The sequence below is a fragment of the Equus caballus genome, chromosome 10 (assembly GCF_041296265.1).
Source record: "Equus caballus isolate H_3958 breed thoroughbred chromosome 10, TB-T2T, whole genome shotgun sequence".
Taxonomy (NCBI): Eukaryota; Metazoa; Chordata; class Mammalia; order Perissodactyla; family Equidae; genus Equus; species Equus caballus.
Window position 1 is genome coordinate 10,862,224 of NC_091693.1, and position 18,565 is coordinate 10,880,788.

The 18,565-nt window shown below is 57.0% G+C and overlaps 2 protein-coding genes across 2 annotated transcripts; both read right to left on the minus strand.

Annotated features, from left to right (window-relative positions):
- Positions 1–4,393: 4,393 nt before the first annotated feature.
- On the minus strand, positions 4,394–7,351 carry SERTAD1 (SERTA domain containing 1). The gene is made up of 2 exons (XM_023649765.2): positions 7,194–7,351; positions 4,394–5,464 (listed from the first exon to the last, which is right to left on the minus strand). Exon 2 carries the CDS (start codon positions 5,462–5,464, stop codon positions 4,748–4,750), a length of 717 nt encoding a protein of 238 aa, XP_023505533.1. The 5' UTR covers positions 7,194–7,351; the 3' UTR covers positions 4,394–4,747.
- Positions 7,352–13,476: 6,125 nt separating this feature from the next.
- On the minus strand, positions 13,477–16,822 carry SERTAD3 (SERTA domain containing 3). Its single transcript, XM_005596252.4, has 2 exons — positions 16,667–16,822; positions 13,477–14,741 (listed from the first exon to the last, which is right to left on the minus strand). The coding sequence occupies exon 2, from the start codon at positions 14,733–14,735 to the stop codon at positions 14,148–14,150; it is 588 nt and encodes a 195-aa protein (XP_005596309.1). The 5' UTR covers positions 14,736–14,741; positions 16,667–16,822; the 3' UTR covers positions 13,477–14,147.
- Positions 16,823–18,565: the final 1,743 nt, after the last annotated feature.

Here is an 18,565-nt window from a genome sequence, read left to right on the forward strand (position 1 = left end):
GTGTCCCCAGGGCCGAGCATCCCTCTTCCTTAGCGTCTCCTTCTCCTTTATACATTTATTCACCAGCTGTTCGCAGACACCGCCTCTGTATCCATCCCTGGGCCGGGCAGTGCTGAGGACTCAACAGTGACCATGACTGTGCCCTCACAGGACTCACAGGCAGACAGATCGGACATTAAAGAAGTGATCAACAGAACGAGTGTAAAGTTACACACCGAGCTAAGTGCTGTGAGAGATGGATGCAGGTCTATCAGAGGAGCCTGGCACTCTGGGACTGTCAGAAAGGGCAGGGAGGGCTTCCCAGAGGAGGTAACATTTGAGTGGGCACCTGACGGATACATAGGAGTTCATGCAAAGCTGCAAGTGGTGGATACACGAGAATGGATTTCAGAGAGAGGCAACAGCTATGCAAAGGGCCTCTCTGAGAAAGTGGTGAATGTGACAGTGTGGGGAGACCCCGAGGGGAGGGCCATGGGGACAGGCTGGACTTTGTTCTGAGGGCCCCCGATGTCTATGGGAGGGACAGAGTCAGAGCTTGAGGGTGGAAAGATCCTGACTACAGGCCCGGCTAGACAGTTGGGATGAAAATCCACCCCTCTCTGCTCAGGGTCAGACAGATGAGGGAGGCGGGTCCGCGCTCTCCTGTCTCTCTGTGTCTCAGAGGTGCCCTTGCTCCTTGCCAGTCCTGAGGGGACAAGCCTCCAGTCTCGCCATTATGCAAGATGGTAGTTGTCAGGTTTTTGTAGCTGCCCTTTAGCAGGTGACAGAAGCTTCCTCTCCTAGTTTGCTGTGAGTTTTTTGTCGTGAATGGTATGTCCCTCTCTCGGTGTGTCCTTCCATGTCTGTAGCTCCCTTTGTCTCGACATTCCTCAACTCTGTCTCTCTCCATCTCTGTGTCTCACTCTCTCCATGTCTCTGTTTCTCTCTTTTCTGTCTCTCTCTCTCTGTGTCTCTTGCTTTCCCTCACACGAGGGGTGTGGCCATCGGAAGTCGAGTTTAGGGGGTGGCACCAGTGTCCTGGTTCCGGCCAAGGCCACCTCCGTAAACACAGGACATCCTGCAGGGCTGGGGAAGGAGGCGGAAGCCTCTCCTTGGGGACCACCCTCTCTCCACCCAGCCTGAGCCGAGCAGGAGCCGGGTTCCCCGCCGTGCAGCCGAGGGAAACCGGTAGCTCCCTGACCCCCATCCTTTACGCCTGCGCCCGATTCCCGCCCTCTCCACTGGGCTCCTGTCCCAGGGGCCTAGCTGCCTGGGTGCCTTCCCCTGGCTGTCCCCTTAGTCCTTTGCACCCACTATGTCCATCTCTGGCCTCAGTGTCAACCCCAGATCTGCTTCTCCTCCTGGGCACCATCCCAGGGTGGCCCCACCATCCCCTGGTCTCCTGGCTAGAGCCCTGGGTCTCATCCTAGGCCCCTCGTCCATCACAGCTCATCACTCCCACACAGCCTGTCCTCTCTAGCATCTCCCCCTCCCCCCGCACCCCTGCCCCTTGGCTGCTCTGTTCCTCCCGGCCTCCCCTCTGGGCTCCTGGCCTCCAGTCTCACCTTCCCACCGCCACGTCCACATGGCAGCCAGAGAGAACACTTTTTACCTCTAGATCCCTTTACCCCAGTGCCTTCAGAGTAAAGTCCCCCATCCAGGGCCTTGTGCATCCTGGTCCCCGCCAACCCTCAGCCCCATCACTTACCTTACTGCTTTCCCCTCATCCCAGTCAGACTCAGCAGCTTAGAGACCCCTGGAAGCTTGTAGGGTCCCTCCCCTCCTAACCCTTTGCACATGCTGTTCCCTCTCCCTTGAACACTCTCCCTTCAGAACAACCCTCTGAGGCGGGTGCATGACTGTTCCAGTGTAAGGATGAGGACCCTGAGGCCCAGAGAAGTTAAGTACTTGCCTAGAGTCACACAGCCAGAGAATGGCAAAGCTAAGTTTCCAACGCAGGTGGTCTGACCTTCGGCATGACCTTCGCTCTGTAGCTTATTGCATCCGTGATCATTGACGAGGCATCATTAGATTTCTGCACCGGGAATGCACAGCATAGGTGCTCAGTAAATCTTCACTGAACGGATGAACGGGACAGGGCTGGAAGGTGTGCTTTGGGAGGTGCAGAGGTCAGATCCCAGACGACTGGGATAAAATCTGTGCCCAGGGCGGGGGAGAGATGTGGTCAGCAGGCACAAAGTAGGTACTTATAAATTCATCTTTGCCGAATGAGGGAAAGAAAGAAGGGAGGGAAGGAAGAAAAAGAGACCAGGGTGAGTTGGCCACGGATCTCCCAGGCATCGGAGGAGAAAAGTGTGTGTATGTGGTGGGGGTCCCTGTGAAGGCCGTGGAGGGGCGCTGGCCTAGGGAGTGTCGTGGCGGGCACACACAGAGACTCTATGAAAAGCAACAGCGGCGCCAGGACTGGCGGCTCAGCTAGGAATGGTGTGGGCCTGGAATCTGCTGGCCGAGGTACTGCGGCGTCCTGGGGTTGAGCCTGAGGGCGGAGGGGCCCAGAAGAGCCAGGGAGCCTGCACCATCTTTGGGGGTCAGACGAGGGGAGAGTGGGGCAGGTCCTTGGGCATGAGCTGTTCATAAACCCAAGGGCATCAGGGTGGGGGTGGGAGACCAGGGCTGATCTAGCCCATATGGTGCTTTTGTGCAAAAAGTATGCCTCTTCTCCAAGGCACTTGACCTCCATCTGCTGGGAAACTGTCATAATAAATATGTAAATGCATGGTGCCTGCCACATGCGTGGCAGCCCTTTAAGGATGGAGCCCATGTGCAGTGCACAATCTGTGCAACTGTACACAGAGGCTCTAGGGTGAGGGGGGCATTGCTGGCCAAGCAGGCACCGGGCAGATGGAAGCATCGTTGCCAGATGGGTCTGCTGTTTGCCTCAGTAGGTATCACAGATTATCCCCGAGTTTGGCACCTGGAGACATCAGAAGCAGGCCCCCAGGGTGCTGTAAACAGAAGGTTTTGCTGACCCCACACTGGGGGACTCCATGTCCCCTGGACACATCTCCAGGAAATCGAAGTCACTGGCATCACAGACCCCCAGACTGGGCAGCAGGGGGCATTGCCGAGTTCAGCCTAAACTCCTAAACTCTGGGTCTGAGTCCAAACTGAGTCTGAGTTCCAATGCCCCGCGGGTTGGAGTCACCAGGTGCTGGAGCCAGGCGCCCCGGGAGACCCTCAGCCTGAGCACCAGTTCCCTTCGGGCCATTGCCACTTCCCTCCCCGGGCGCCGCATTCACTTCCAGAAATGGGCACGACTTCCTCCGCTCCTCCAGGAAGCGCCGCTCGGCCCGCCCCTTCCCGGCCCGAGGGGCCAGCCTGGGGCTGCCCGCCTCCCCCGGTTCCACCCCAGCTTCAGTCGCCCTGAAGCTTCCGGCCAGAGGGCAGGCGCTGGGGCCCAGCGATCTCGGTGTCCCCTTGCCGGCGTTTCCCCCATCGCAGGCCCAGCCGGCCCCTCGGCTCCCCGGCCGGCCCTCTGCCCCTCCCCCTCCCCCCGCCCCCGCAGCTGCCCCGTGCCCCTCCCCCCCGCACCCCGGGCGCTGCCCTGCCCCCACGGCCGCCAGGAAGGACGCGGCCCGGGTCCCGTGCCAGGCCTGTGAGTGTGCGGCCCCTCCCAGCCGGGCCAGGAATGCGGCTGGACCGCGGGGGCGGCGCAGACACCCGGCGCTCAGGCCAGCCCCATCACACAGGCAGGCAGGCAGGTGGCCCGGCTCGCCGGGGCTTGGGTTTCTTCTAGAAAGAAGGCAGATCGCCTGCCGGGGGCAGCGAAGCCACCCAGCCTGGTGGCTTTCTTTCAGAGCCAGCCGCCCGCCGTACTGCCCTCTCCCCCACCCCAAAAGGAGATTTGAGACCCGGCGTGGATTTTATTTTTTCCAAACTTGCAGTCTTCCTTTCTTTCACCGTTTTCCTGGAGAGCTGGCTCATGCTGAAAGCTCCCTTTTGCCCCCAGCCCTGGGCCCCAAGACACACAGGTGGTAGACTCCAGGCCAGGGCTAGATTTCATTTTTAAAAAGTGGCTTCGCGCTCCTCCTCCAGCACCACCACCACAGTGTACACACATGGACATAAGGGAAGCCTGGCTGAGTACGTTCTAGGAGTCTGTTTAGAGTCCCAGTTACCAGACCTAACTGTTTCTCAGAACAAGAAAGCTGTAAAGGTCAGGGTTGCAAACCCACCTCCCCAAGCCATGAGCTCCTGGAGCCTCAGTTTTCTCAACTGTAAAATGGGGATAATCCCAATAATGCCCATCTTGTGGCACTGATAGGATTAAATGAGTTACCATGGGTCAAGGGCTCAGGACAGCGTGGGGGACGCAGTCCACGCTCAGTGAATGTTACAGGTTCTGATCTCCCGGTGGCCTTGGCCCAGAGAAAGCAGCACACACACTACAGACTTCCCACGATTGGTTTTAATTTCAAAAAACTGGTTGGGGGTCTCTTCCCACATCAGGGAAAGAGTATTCCAGGCTATGACCTCTGAGGATTCAGTCCAGCATGGGGCCCGGTCCAATCCCAGTCCAGCCACCGGGCCCTGTCATTCCAACATGAGGGCGGATCCCAGACTCCCCCATCAGCCGGAGGCAAGAGGACGGAGGTGACTTTGCCCAGGCCTCTGGATTCTGCCCTGGGTCCTGCCTCTCCAAAGCCCGTCTCTCTGTTCTAAGGAAGCCAGCTGGGACTTTCCAAGGAGAGTTGGTCCAGTCACCAGGCTCAATTTGGACGCTGGACAACCATTCCAGCCCTGGGGGTCAGCGCCCCGGCCCCGGCGGCCGCTCCAGCGCCTGTGTGCCCACCAGCACGTCCATGAGGTAGTCCAGCTCAGCCTCGTCCAGCTCCGGAGCCTCCTCCTTGCCAGGCCCATCCTCAGGGCCGGGTTTGAGGCCCTCAGAGGCTGGCGCCCAAAGTTCACTGTCGTACATGGAGGTGTCAATGTCCTCAAACAGACCCTCAAACCCGTCGTCCAGCAGACAGCCAGTGGCTGGGCCCAGCAGGTCCAAGGCACCCAGGCCAGGTGAGGCGCCCCCAGTGGGGCGGCCCGGTGGCCCCTCGTCCGCCAGGGGCTGCGGGGCCTGGCTCAGGCCCTCGATATGGCTGAGGTCCTCCAGAAGGCTGGCCATGGAAGCTGAGAGGGCGGCGTCTGAGCTGGCCAGCAGGTTGTCGGCCACACCGGAGGCTGCGGGTGGGCTGGGCACAGGGGGCAGGGCGGCTGCGGGTGCCATGGACGCCTGGATGCGCCGTAGCGTGTTCACGACCAGCACCAGGTGCCGCAGGTCCGGCTCACTCTGCCGCAGGCTGTGGTGGAGCTTGAGCACCGAAAGGTCAAAGAGGGAACTGGAGGCCGCAGCCGGGGGTGCCTGTGCCACTGCTGGGTGGCCGGGATCCAGCCACCAGGCGTCCACTGCTAGGCTTTCCTTCTCCTCCTCCTCCTCCTCCCGCTTGCGCTTCAGGCCCTTGCTCAGCATCATCTGCGGGGAGGGAAGAGTCATTCAGTTATGGAAAACCAATGTTGAGTTCAAACCCTGTCTCTGATGACTGCTGGCTGTGTGATCTTGGGCAAATCAGTTAACCTCTCTGAGCCGGGGCTTTCTTAGGGAACCTTGAAGATGTGAATGATAATCGTATCTACTTCACTGAATTGTTCTAAGGAGTAAATGAGATAATACACAAAAAGCACTTACAACAGTACCTGGTGCATAGTAATTACTCCTGTTAATAAGTGCTCTTAATAACTATTATTATTTATTTCTTCAACGAATTACATGAAATGTCCAATATTCAACCTTTTTTAACCTAAAAAGTGCCTGTTTCACACAGTTTAATATTTATTGAGTGCCTACTATGCATCAGACAATAAATAAACAAATACAGGAAATGTACAAATGATGCTAGAAGATACTCAAAGATTCTGGGGGTGGTCAGGAAAGGCTCCTCTGAGGACGTGACATTCGAGCTGAGCCCTCAAGGGTAAGGAGGAGTCAGCCATGGAAGCACCAGGGAGAAAGCATTCAAGGAAGAGAGAACGACAAACAGCAAAGGCAAAGAAAGACCCCGAGGCCGGATGAGCCTGAACTGAAACAAGGCCAGTGTGGTCAGTGCACAGAGTGACACAGTGTGTGTGTGTTGCGGGGCGGGGGGGGGGGGGGGGGGGGGGGCGTTGAAGAGCAGGCGGGACCAGGAGTTTGATTTTTTTTGTGACTTTGGAGAGAAGTTACTGAGGGATTCTGAGCGGCTCGGGAGAGTGGTGTGGGGTACTTATTAGGTTTCCGGAAGATGCCCTTGGCTGCTTCGAGGAAGACAGCGGGAAGACGGGGCAAGAGTGTGGCCCCGAGATCCAATCGGAGGCTACGGCTCCCTTTGCGGTGGGGGACGATCGATGCTGGCTTGGAGTGGAAAGTGGCGGTGGACACGGAAGGAAGTTGGTCGACTCAGGATTTATTTGGAAGGCAGAGTAGACAGAGCCGGCTGGAAAGTCCTGATGGGCCCGGGGTGGGGGGCAGTGGGTCACCGAGAGAAGTTTGAGGACCCACACTTTCCCCCGGGTGGGGGCCCCTGGAGTTCTGGACTTCTGGTCCAAGCTGCTTTTTTGAGCCAGGCAGCCTGGAGGGTCCGGTTCCCCGGCGCCCTTGCCCAGCAGGACCTTAAGAGTGACCCCTCACACTACTCAGACTGGGTCCTCGCCGCCTTCCCCGCAGACCCGGGACTCCCGAACCGCAGGAATTCAGCCCCCACCCCCGACTCCGCCCCCCGGTGCCTGCGCCCCCTAGCGGCGCCAGGCCGGCCATCCCCCGGGGATTCCGGCCCCTCCGACCCCGGGACCCTTTACGCCGCCCCGCGTCCCGGCTAGGCTCCTGCCTGCCGCCCGGGGCCGTGTAGGCCGGGGTCCCCGGTGGGCTGTTCCGCCCTCTCGGGCTCCGCTCGCTTCCGGAAGGCAGTGGAGGCAGCTCCTCCTGAAGCGGCGGCGGCGGGGGCGGGTGAGTCACGCCGCCGGAGCCAGGGAGCCGGCGCCTCCGCCCCCTTCCCGGGCTGCGGCGTGATTCACCCGGCCCGGCCGGAGCCGGCGGCACGGAGAGGCCCGCGCGTCTCAACCCCGGACGGCCCCGACGCACACCTGCCGGACCCGGGGATCGAACCTGCCGGAGGACCCCGCCGCCGGTACCCCTTGTCTCCCCAGGCCCCTTCCTTTCATTTACATACCCAGCTCAGCAGCGGCCAATCAGAAAGAAGAGGTAGCCTCCCGCAGCCAATCAGGAAGGCGCGGCGACAGCATCGCTCGCTCGCTCGCCTCCAGCAACCGGCGCCTGGCTCGCGAGACGCAGTTCTGACTCTGGCGCACGACTCCAGGCTCCTGACTCCCCTTAACGACCGCCCACTCCCGTGGCGTCCCCACCCCCCACTCGGAGATTGGCCCTTGGACCGTGATGGGCGGAGCCGGTTGGGGGCAGGTTTGAGGGGCGGGGAGGGTGGCTTCAGGGCGCATGCCCGTGAGGGAAGGGGAAGCGGGGTGGCTGTTTGCCCTGAACGGCGGTGGCGGGCAAGGATTTTTGCGTCTCAAGGTGCGGGCTCCCTGCTGTCTGCCCATGCACCTGCCGAACCCAACAGTTGAGCTGCTTACGCACCCAGCCCAATAGGAGTCTACACTGTAGGCCAGATAGGCTTGGGTTCAAATTCTGACTCGCCCCTAACTCGATGTGTGACCTTGGAAAAATGCTTGACCTCTCTGAGCCACACAGATTCAGTTAAATGGGATCTTCTTGCCTACCTCTTGAGAGTTAGGAAAATCAAAGTAAGGTCGTATCTGTAAGAGCACTGTATCAGACGCCGCAAATGCTGGGCAGCTGGACTCGGCTGTGGTTACAGGCGGGAGTAGGCGGCTGGGGTTGGATGCCACTGGAGTCGCATCCTGGCCTCCATCCCCTAAGTCGCTGTGGGCCCTTGGGCAAGTGTTTTAATCCCTTGGGGTCTCAGTTTCTTCACCTTTAAAATGAGAGAAGTCGTGTCTGGCTCAGAGGATTGTTTTGAAGATTAAAAAGAACAATTCATGCAAAATGCTCAGAGTGGTGTGCAACGTGTCCTTTTGTAAGTGGTAGTAGCTGTTGTGGGAATAGCACAGGCGCTTACCTCAAGGGGGGACATGCGGGGCGGGGTATGGGGAGACGGAGTTTAATCCTTGTCCCTGGAACTGACAGTGGGACTCACCTTCTTCAAGTGGCTCGTTTGCTAACGCTTCTGGAGCTGTGGGAAGAACTGTTAGTGGTGAATAAAGCTCCTGGCCAAAGGAAGCTCTCAGAAATGCTAACTATCCTGGTTGATTCAGCCAACGATTATCAATGAATGCTCCAAACTTGGGGTGAAAGATTAGTGGGGAACAGGATCTTGACGGGCTCCAGAGCGTCACCCCACAGGTTTCTTGCCAACTGTAAAGGGGGAAATATCCTTTTACGATGTGGAGATGTGGCACTCGCCACCTCAACCACGCGATGGAACTCTGCATCCACAATAGTGGGACACCCCGACACCGCGTGCCACCTGATAGGAGGCATCAGGAAATACACAGCATTCTCTGTGGAGTCTCCTTGTTAAAGTGCGTAAACTGAATCTCGTCAAGCCTCGAGACCCAACCTCCAGCTTATAGGAAACAGAAAGTAACAAATTAACCACCGACTCCATCAGACAAATACAGGTGTGGGACACCCACAGCACAAGCAGGCTGCTCTACTAAAAATCCAATTTCAAGACAACACAGAAAGAGATTGGTGGGGCTGGGGTGGGGGTCGGGGGGTGTTCCAGAATAAAAGATACTATATAATTTCTTTATTACAAGCAAATGTGCGTGTAAACCTTCCCTGGATCCTGATTTGGTGGTGGTGGCGGGGGGGAACAGCTATAAAAGATATTCTAGGGAATTCTGGGGAAATTTGAAAATAGGCTGGATATTAGATGATATGGAGGAATTCTTAATTCTCCTAGATGTGAAATAGTATTGTGGTTTGTAGCTGCCTGTCCTTAATCTTAAGAGATGCCTGCCATTCTAGGGGTAGAATGTCGAGATGTCTGTAATTTACTCTCCAATGGTTCAGCAAAAGAAAAAATATACGTATACACACCTAGCTATGCAGATAAAAGACGCTTAACACGTTAATAATTAGATCCAGATGGGAAGGTATTCAAGTGCTCGGAATATGTACTTTTTTTTATTTTTGAGGAAGATTAGCCCTGAGCTAACTACTGCCAATCCCCCTCTTTTTTGCTGAGGAAGACTGGCCCTGAGCTAATATCCGTGCCCATCTTCCTCTACTTTATATGTGGGACACCTACCACAGCATGGCTTGACAAGCGGTGCCATGTCCACACCCAGGATCCGAACCAGCAAACCCCGGGCCACTGAAGTGGAACGTGTGCTCTTAACTGCTGCGCCACCCGGCCGGCCCCAGAATATGTACTTTTTAAAAATCTTTTCTATGTGCTTGAAATTTTTCATAATGAAAAGAGGGTAAGGCGCTCATTAGAACCGGGCCCCTGCTAGGCAAGTTCACATAATTTCTCCCACAACCTCTCTTTCTGGCCTGGGAGAAAGAAGGCTCAGAGTCCCCAAGTGGCTCGCCCCGGATCACACACTGAAGCAGAGCTCGCAGAAGTCACTTGATTAACATGTATGTATTGAGTACACGCTATGAGGTGAGCATTGTTGTACATGATGGGGGTCCAGCCCCGGACATGCCTCACCTGGACTCTCTTCTCATGGATCAGGGGACGGGGATGGAGAGAGAAAAAAGTATGAAAACAAATGCCTTCACCGATTCACAAACACTGACGGATCAAGCTCCTTCTGTGTGTCAGGCACTGTTCTGGGCACTGAAGATATGACAGGAAAATTATGACGAAACTCCCTGCTGTGAGGAGGCGCACGACAAACTTAACGAAGACATTTTTAGTAACTTAGAAGGTGACAGGTGAGAAGGAAAAGAATAAAGCAGAGCGGGAGGAGGGTAACGAAGGAGTGGGCAGTTTAGACAGGGTGCTGGTGGTACTGGAGGTGACACTGAGTAGAGACCTGATGAATGAGAGAGGTAGGAAAGCTCTGGAGGAAGTGTTCCAGCCAGAGGAAAGGGCCGTGCAAAGGCCCTGAGGTGGGTGTGTGCTAGCTGTCTCTGACAGGCAGCAAGGCCCCGCAGCTGGACTGTGTGCTGCCGGGGAGGCGGTCTGGGAAGTTTTCAGGTCCTTTAAAGTGCTTCATAGACCGTTGCTTTTCCTTCCAAGTGGGATGAGAAGCCCCTGGAAGATGAATAAATGAGAAAGAGTATTTCTGCTTCTGTTCAGTGGCTTGAAGAAAACAATAGGATGGGATGATAGAGAGGCCTGGGGAGAGGTGCCCGTAGCCAGGGTGGTCCGGGAGAGCCTCCCCGAGGATGTGGCATTGGAGCTGAGACCAGAAAGTGGAGAAGGAGCCAAGATGGGGGAAGGGCGAAGGAGAGAGGCTGGGCCTTGGGAAATGAAACCAGAAGCGGAGCCGCCGGGCCGGCAGGCCTGGGAGGAGCCTCCGCCAGCTGGGGAGGGCGTGGGCTTAGCGGGAGCGCCCGCCCCGGCCGGCCGCCCCACCCGGCCCCTGGGGAGGGAGGAGGCGCCGGGCCGGCTCCCGGGTGTCCAGCCAGCTGGCCGGCTCCGGGGGAGGGTGGGCAGGGGAAGGGACCAGCCTGCCCGGCCACGCCCCGAGGTGGCCCGGCCCATCCCCCACGGGCTGGACTCTGCCCTGGGGACCCGCTTCCCTCTGCAGGGCCAGCCTTTCCACTTCTCCGGCCAGTTCTTTAACAGGGCGGGAGCTGGGCCTCTCTGAGCCTCAGTTGATTCATCGGGAAAGTGGGGGTGCTCCTCATACTGGCCTCGCTCTGGTACCAACAGGCTACACGATGCCTCTTCACGTGGTTATCTTTAGGGCAGTCCAAGAGCGCCTGTGTAAAAGTGGATCAGGTCTCGTCCTTCCTCTGCTCAACACCCTCTCATGGCTTCCATCTCCCTCAGTGTAGACCTTTCCTCCTCCCTGTGGGACGCCACAAGACCCTGCATGATTTGCCCCCCTCAACTCTCACCTCATCTCCTAGTTCTCTCCCCCTTGCTCACTCTAATCCAGCCACACAGACCTCCTCACAGTCTCCCAAACATGGCCACTCAGGCTCTGACCTCAGGGCCTTTGCACTGGCTGTTCCCTCTGCCCGGATGGTCCCCCAACAGATTCAAACGGCTCACTTCTCCCCTCCTTCAGGTCTTTACTGAAAGGTCACCTTGTCATAAGGCCTTCTCATCTAAATAGCGACATCCTCGTCACTTTCCTGCTGCCTTCTTTCCACAGCATTTATCACTGCTTGACGGAGTGTGCATTTTACTTATGTTTCGTGTTCATTTCAGCCCTCCTCCACTATGATGCTTTATGAGAGCAGGAACGGTTGGTTTTTTTCATGGGCCTGGAAGAATGCCAGGCCCACAGTAGGCGCCCAATAAATTTGAGCAATTATTGGAATCCTTGGTGTGCGTTAGGCCCCGTCGTACACACTTTGCCTGATCGCTCAGTGTGGCAGGTATTGTTACTCCGGGTCTCGAGGTGGGGACCCGGTGCTGTGTTTGAGGAACAGCAGAGAATGGCGTGGCTGGGGCAGAGGAGTAAGGGTGTTGGGGGGGAGATGAGTTCAGGGAGGTGGGAGGGAGGGTTGACCATTGCAAGGTTGGGAGTTCATTTTTTTCAACAACAGCAAAAAGACCTATTGAGTGTCCACCTGTGACAGGCTCAGTTCAGTGCACTGGGAGATACAGCTGGGCTAAGATTGACAAAATGCCTCCTCTGAGTTTCCAGTAGACCAGGAGGCTAACCATAAACAGGTAATAAATAACCTGAGATTGGATAGGTGCTTCTAAGAAAATCAGACGGAATGTGATGAGTGGTGGAGTATCTGGACGTGCGGAGCTAGAAGGGCAGGGAGGACCTCTCTGAGAAGGGGACATTTGGATTGGAAACTATGGGGGAAGTGTCCTCTGGGCAGTTAATAGCAAGTGCAAAGGCCCTGGGGTGGAAATGAGCTTGGGGTCAAAGGAGACCAGTAGGACTGGAGTTGAGGGAGGGTGGAGAGAGAGGGGGATTAAACCGGGGAAGTTAGGAGCAAGATTGTCAGGCCTCACAGGCCTTGGTGAAGCTGAGGTTTTATTCTGAGAATAAGGAGAAGTCACTGGAAGTTTTAAGTAGGAGGCACACATCATGGGCATCCGTATGGAGATGCGGACCTCATGTGCCTTCTTGAGATCCCCTTGACCGCCTCCTCTCCCTCCCTCTGGACCAGCCCCCACCTGTTAGTTACACCACTGCTTTCAGACTTACGTGCGATGCCCACTCAGGGCAAGAATCCAGCTTTGAGCCAGGAAGCACAGGCAAAATCTCCCTCTTTTCCCTGCTTGTGGCCTACACCCAGCTATGGTTCCTCCTTGCAACCCTTCTAGAAAAGTCCCCAATGCTGTGTCAACTCACCTGCTGCGGTCTGTAGCAGCATAGCCAGCACAGCAGGGTGTCACACTGCATCTTGCCTGGCCTCCATTCTCTTTTCCACTCACTCTCACCAGCCTGGCCTCGCACCTCCCAAATAAATCCTTAGAACCGTAGCTTTAGCTTGGGCTCTGCTTCCTAACCAAGTTTTCTAGAAAGATCTGCTTTTCTGGGGGTCTCTGGGCATTTTCTTTCTCCTCTGGGCCTCAGCAGCACATTTCATGCAACGAAAGGGCTGACTTTTAAGCGCTAGAGTACCCTATCCTTTCACACGTAGTTCATGTGACTCAGTTTCTCCCTCCTGTGTCCACCCGTGTGGCTGGCTGGAGAGTCTAAATCTATCAGGAAGTAAGAAATACAATAGTTATGAACAAAGCTCTGGAGGCAGACTGTTTGAGTCCTAGCTCCTGGGGCCTGGGTCTTCCTAGCTGTGTGACCCTGAGCGAGTGACTTGGCCTCTCTGAACCTCAGGCTGTTCCTGTGTAAAACATGGTAACAGTATCTACTCCTATGGAACCATGAGGATTAAATGACTTAATTCAAATAAAGTGGGTAGAACAGTGCTCTTAACCAGCATGCAATAAAGGTTATTTATTTTTTTTTGAGCAGGGTTAGCCCTGAGCTAACTGCTGCCAATCCTCTTCTATTTGCTGAGGAAGACTGGCCCTGAGCTAACATCCATGCCAATCTTCCTCTACTTTATATGTGGGACGCCTACCACAGCATGGCGTGACAAGTGGTGCGATGTCCACACCCGGGATCCGAACTGGCGAACCCCGGGCCGCCGAAGCAGAACATGCGCACTTAACCGCTGCGCCACCGGGCCAGCCCCTAAAGGTTATGATTAATGATATACCCGCCCCATCTTTGGCAGGGGAGGGGTATACGTGTCTAGAGGACATACCAGATGCTTCCCATTGCCCCAATGAAGTTTAGAAACTTTAGGCAACACCATCCCTTCCAAAATACTTTTATTAAAAAAACTCATTACAAACCATCGGAAAAAAACCCCCACAAAAAACCCACCACAAAACCCGCCTTTCTTTTAAATAATGCGGCATGGAGCAGTTTGGTTTCCACCCTATTGCACGTGGTCCGGCCTGGGTATGAATCAGGAGGCTGCTGGGGCTGGGTCCTGCCAAGGAGGTGGGGTCCAGCCTGGCGGGAGGAGGCCAGCCCCTCCCCGTTCCTTCTAGGTGGGAGAGGCAGAGCCTGGGTTTCTATAGCAACCAGGCCGCACATCCCGGTCATCCTTTACCAGGCCCAGCTTATCTTCCCTGAGGCCCCAGTGGTCACAAGGGGAGTAAGAACTGGAGGGAAAGGCAGAAGAAATGTGGAAGTAGGAAATCAGACTCCCAGAAACAGAGAGTCTCAGTAAGGCATTTGGGACAGATAAATTAGCTCAGAAAGACCCACCTTCACAGAAGGCTGCGGTCACCAGACACACACACACACACACACGCGAGACGGTTTGTGGAACCCTGAAATGGGAGGAAGGGAGGCCACAGTCACTGCTTAGAGCCCCCACCAACACACACACACACCCCCCCACACACAGTCGCATCCAGGGATCCAGGGATCCAGCCCCCCGAGGCTGAGATGAGCAAGGAGCCCCGTCATCAGTGTTAGGACCCCAGAATAATTTCCATGATGTGATCGAGTTCATTCCACTCCCAGGACCCTGGGGCACAGAAGAGGTTGTGAGGAGGCGCCGGTGGGGCCAGAGCAGGCTCCTTCTCCACTGCAGACGTGTCAATGTCCAGGAAGAACTCATCCAGACCAGAGTCCCCCAGGTACCGGGAGCTTAGAGCTTCTAAGAAGACTGGATCAGACTGGGACAGCACCTCATGCTGGGGACCCACGGGAGCCACTGGATCGGGAGGGGGCTCCGTCTCGTCCATGGAGGTCTCCAGCTCCCTGAGGATAGAGCCGATGGTGGCCGACAGGGAGAAGTCCTCCTCGCCCAGAAAGAGGGGCTCGGGAGGCAGGGCGGGTGCGGGAGCCAGGCACAGCGCGGCCTGGAGCTGCTGGAGGGTGTTGTGGATGAGGACGTGCCTGCGGAGGCTGGGTGCTCGGGGGCCCAGGCCTCGCTGGACCTTGTCTAGGGAGATGCGGAGCAGGGCTTGCTGGTAGCTCCGGAGGCCTGCCGGGCCCCAGTCCCACTTCTCATCCTCCTCCAAATCCGAGTGTTTCCTCTTCAAGCCTCCTACCATGATGCCCTGTGCAGAGAAGAGGGGCAAGTCAGACACAGGGGCGCTAGTTCAACTCCCGAATCTCCTGTATGGTTGCGGGTGCTTTTTAATGATCTGAACCTCAGTTTCCACATCTATAAGATGGAGAGAACATGAATCTTACGAGGCTAAGGTGGAGAGTAAACGTACGTAACTAAGAAAACAAGACCAGGACTCACACATAGCCGGGTTTGAATCCTACTTACTTGCCTCTGTGGCCTCGAATAGTGTTTTTACCTCTTTGAGACTCAATTTCCTCATTTTCAAGATGAGGATGGTAAATCAAGTCCCTCTGAGACTTAAAACTTTTCTTCCCACAATACTCATTTCTTCAAATGGGACGCACACGCGCACGCACGTGCCCGACAGGTGTGGAGTACAGAGACTGGGGCCGGAAGCAGGGAATCCTGGGTTAGAATTCTGCCTTTCACACTGCTCAGCCCTGTGAGCTTGGGAAGCGATGGGACATTACCTCCCCGGGCCTCAGTTTCCCCATCTGTAAAATGGGGATAGTAAAAATTCTCAACACGTCGTCAAGGAGATCGCACGTGTAACAGGCACAGGGCCCACTACATAGGAAAACACTTAACGAGCAAGAATGAACTGCCATTTATTCAGTCAATATCTTTACGTGGGTGCCTATATCCGAGCCCCCTGGAGCCCTGTTACGGCAGCTATCTGTCGAGATCCTGCTTTCACAGGGAGGATGTTTAAGCGCGCGCCCTCTTCCTGAGTGACTGTGAGCGCCCCTGACAGCAGGGCGGGGGCCGACCCCTTTCCCTCCGCCCACGCCTTAAGCTTCCCCAAAGCGCACCCCACAGGAAAACTTGCCAGAACTCGACTCACGCCAAACCCCGCCCCCTCTTGACTCATCCAACCAGACCTCGGCTCCTTCCAGGCCCCGCCCCCACGGCTCTCAATCCAGCACCCAGGCACGCCCCAATTTGGCCCAGGGGCTTCTGGGAAATGTGGGCCAATAGCAGCCAGGTACGCCCACTGACGTGGAGCGTACACTACAATCCCCAGGGGCTCCGCACGCCGCGGGGACGTCCCTCCCCCGCCCTCCCTCAGGGCATGCGCACAGGGGCCCGCAGTGGGTGGGGGAAGGGAACCCGGACGTCCAGCTGCCCGGCGCCTGCCGAGCCCCGCCCTCCGCCGCCTCCGGGGCGGCCGGTCTGAGCTCCACGCCCGGAACACCCCTCCCCCACCCCAGACTACGGCTCTAAAACTGCTTTCTCCCAGTCTTTCGGACCCCAGAAGGTCCTGGATGCTTCCCCTAGACTGCTCTCGGGTCCAGAGACCCAGGCCCCAACACATCGCTCAAGACGACAAATGCTCTCCGATTCTCTCCGTTCGGGAGACTAGAGGTCTCAATTTTGAGATCTTCCCCCGTTAACTTTCCCTTATTCTCTCATCTTTCAAACGCCTCTGGACTCTTCCTCCAAACTCTCCCTCCAAGACGTTAGCGTGGAACTCTTCCAAGCACTCCCTCTCCACCACTGCATCTGAGACCAAGATTCCTTGCCTCTAGTTCTCTCACTTCTCCAAATGCCCGGGATCCCAGTCGCAACCCTTCAGACCTTTTCCAGAACACTAGAGCCCCGAATTCAAGCCGTGCGGGAGACCTGGATTGTCCTATCTCCAGATTCCCTGCCCCAAAAGTTCCTTGCCGGGTTCTCTCGCTTCTCTAAACATCCCATGTCCCAGCTTCAAACTCCCTCCACTTAAAAATCCAACTCCAACAACCTCGTCTCCCGTCCAGGACCTTGAACTCAATCTCCGGTCCCCAAACCCTTCAAACCCTATCATCACCCTTAATCAGCGCCCCGCACTCCCGCCCAGACCCCGCCTCCACGGCTCTCGGGGGCGCGCCTCCACCTCCCCGGACCCAAGCTGGGCAGCCACCCCCTCACCTCAGCTGTCAGGTTCCCGATGACCACGTCCTAGAACGTCCGCTGCTTCGCGACCCTCCAGGGCTGGGTAGGGGCCTCGTTCTCCTCCCCGGGGCCTCTCCGTCTCGCCTCCCGTCCACCCTGCTCCGCCCCGGAGCCGAGCCGCGAGCCGCGATTGGCTGGAGTCCTGCCCGCCGCGGGGCGCGGATTGGCTGGGCGGAGCCACCCGCCCGTCTCTAGGAGACGCGCGACCCGCCCTCCCCTCCCTTGCGCCCCGGACCATTTAAAGGATTCCGACCGGCCAGGGGGCGGGGCCACGTCTCTAGGATGGAGGGGGGCGGGGACCTCAAAACTATTTCCTTCAACTCAGCAGCTGTCCCCGCTCCAAGATCCTCAGCACTGCTCTCTGCGACCCCTTTATACCAAGCCTGGACCCCATCGCGGAGCAAGACTGGCTGGCACGCCCCTCCCGACCCGGCTTTCCGGGAGGGCGGGGGAGGCCGCGCCCCGGGGGTTCCGAGGGCAGACTCTGCGGGGCCGAGGAGGAGGACGCCGCCGAAGGCCAGCCAATAGTTTGGCGCGGCCTACGTTGCCTGGGCGATGGCAGCCCCGCCCCTTCGCTGCCCCTGTCCTCCTGCTCCCCAACATTTTGCTCGGCGGCACCCTTCTTAACCATCGGGACTTCCCAGCTTGTCTTCTGGTGGTCCCTCCTGCATCCACCTGACGCCCCATCCTTCCTCTTTCAGGATGGCATCTCCGCTGCTGGAAACTCATTCATGGCTCCTACTGCCCTGGGGACAAAGTCCACACTTCTTTTGGGAGTTTGCCACAAAGCCCTTCACGATCCCGCCTGATGCACGCTCCTCGTTGCTCACTACCATCCAGCCACACGGATTCACTGTCACTTTTTCTAAAATGGCTTCAAGTGCCTTCCACCACCATGAATCTTCCGTGCCTTATCCCCAGTGCCTACAACAATGCCAGGTCCATAGCAAAGATTCAAAAATGAGAATAAAAGGCCTCTGGATCTTTAAACTTGTTTCCTGGTCCTGAAAATAGCCCCTCAGTTCCTAGGCTGCCTCTCACCAGAACTCATCTCAAAGGTTTTCTCGACCCGGAAGCCCTCCCTGACACTCTAGGGTGGTGAGGACCCATTCTGGGCTCCCATGGTGTCCTGTGCTTCCCCCATCGCGGCCCTGACCCCTCTGCCCGTGCCTCCCCCCGTCCTAGCCCTGGGCTGTCACTATCTGGACTGTACGCCTCCTGAGGGCGAGTACCAAGGTTATCATGGTCGCCCACCGCTCAGTCCGCGGCATCACCTAGCACAGGGCTGGGCACAAGGCAGGCGCCCAGTGACAGTGTTCAGTGTCCAGACAGGGTGACAGAAAGAAAGCGAGAGGGCAGAAATAAAACAATGCTTGTGCCCTGAAAGGCTGATCCAGCGGCGCCGCACCCCCAACGTCTTCACTAAGGGGAGGGGGAGGCAAACGGTTTCCTCCAGGTCACCCCTGGAAGGGGAGGTTTAAGGCTCCTCAGACCGGTTCTCACCGTTGGAACTTGTCAACCAAGTCATCCTGCTGTTTGCAGAAGCAGTATAGGACTGGAATGGATTTTGGGGAGGCGGAGGGGAGGTGCTATGGGGCTAGGTGCAGGGAGGCTGGAGATAGGGTGAGAGGAGTAGCTCAGGCAGGTCTGGAAATAGTGTGTGTGTGTAGGGGGTGGGGCAGGCCATGATTAGGAAGGGGCAATTCTTCCCCTTCCCCCTCCTCCAGGGTCCCTTTCTCAGGGTGGCCCCGCTGTAACCCCACCCCCAGGTTACAGCGCTATGCTTCTTCCGGGACGCCTCCCTCCCCTTCCCCCTGGGCTGCCAGGCTCCACGCATTCTCTCTTCTCCTCCCCCAGGCCTCTGCCTTGGTCCCC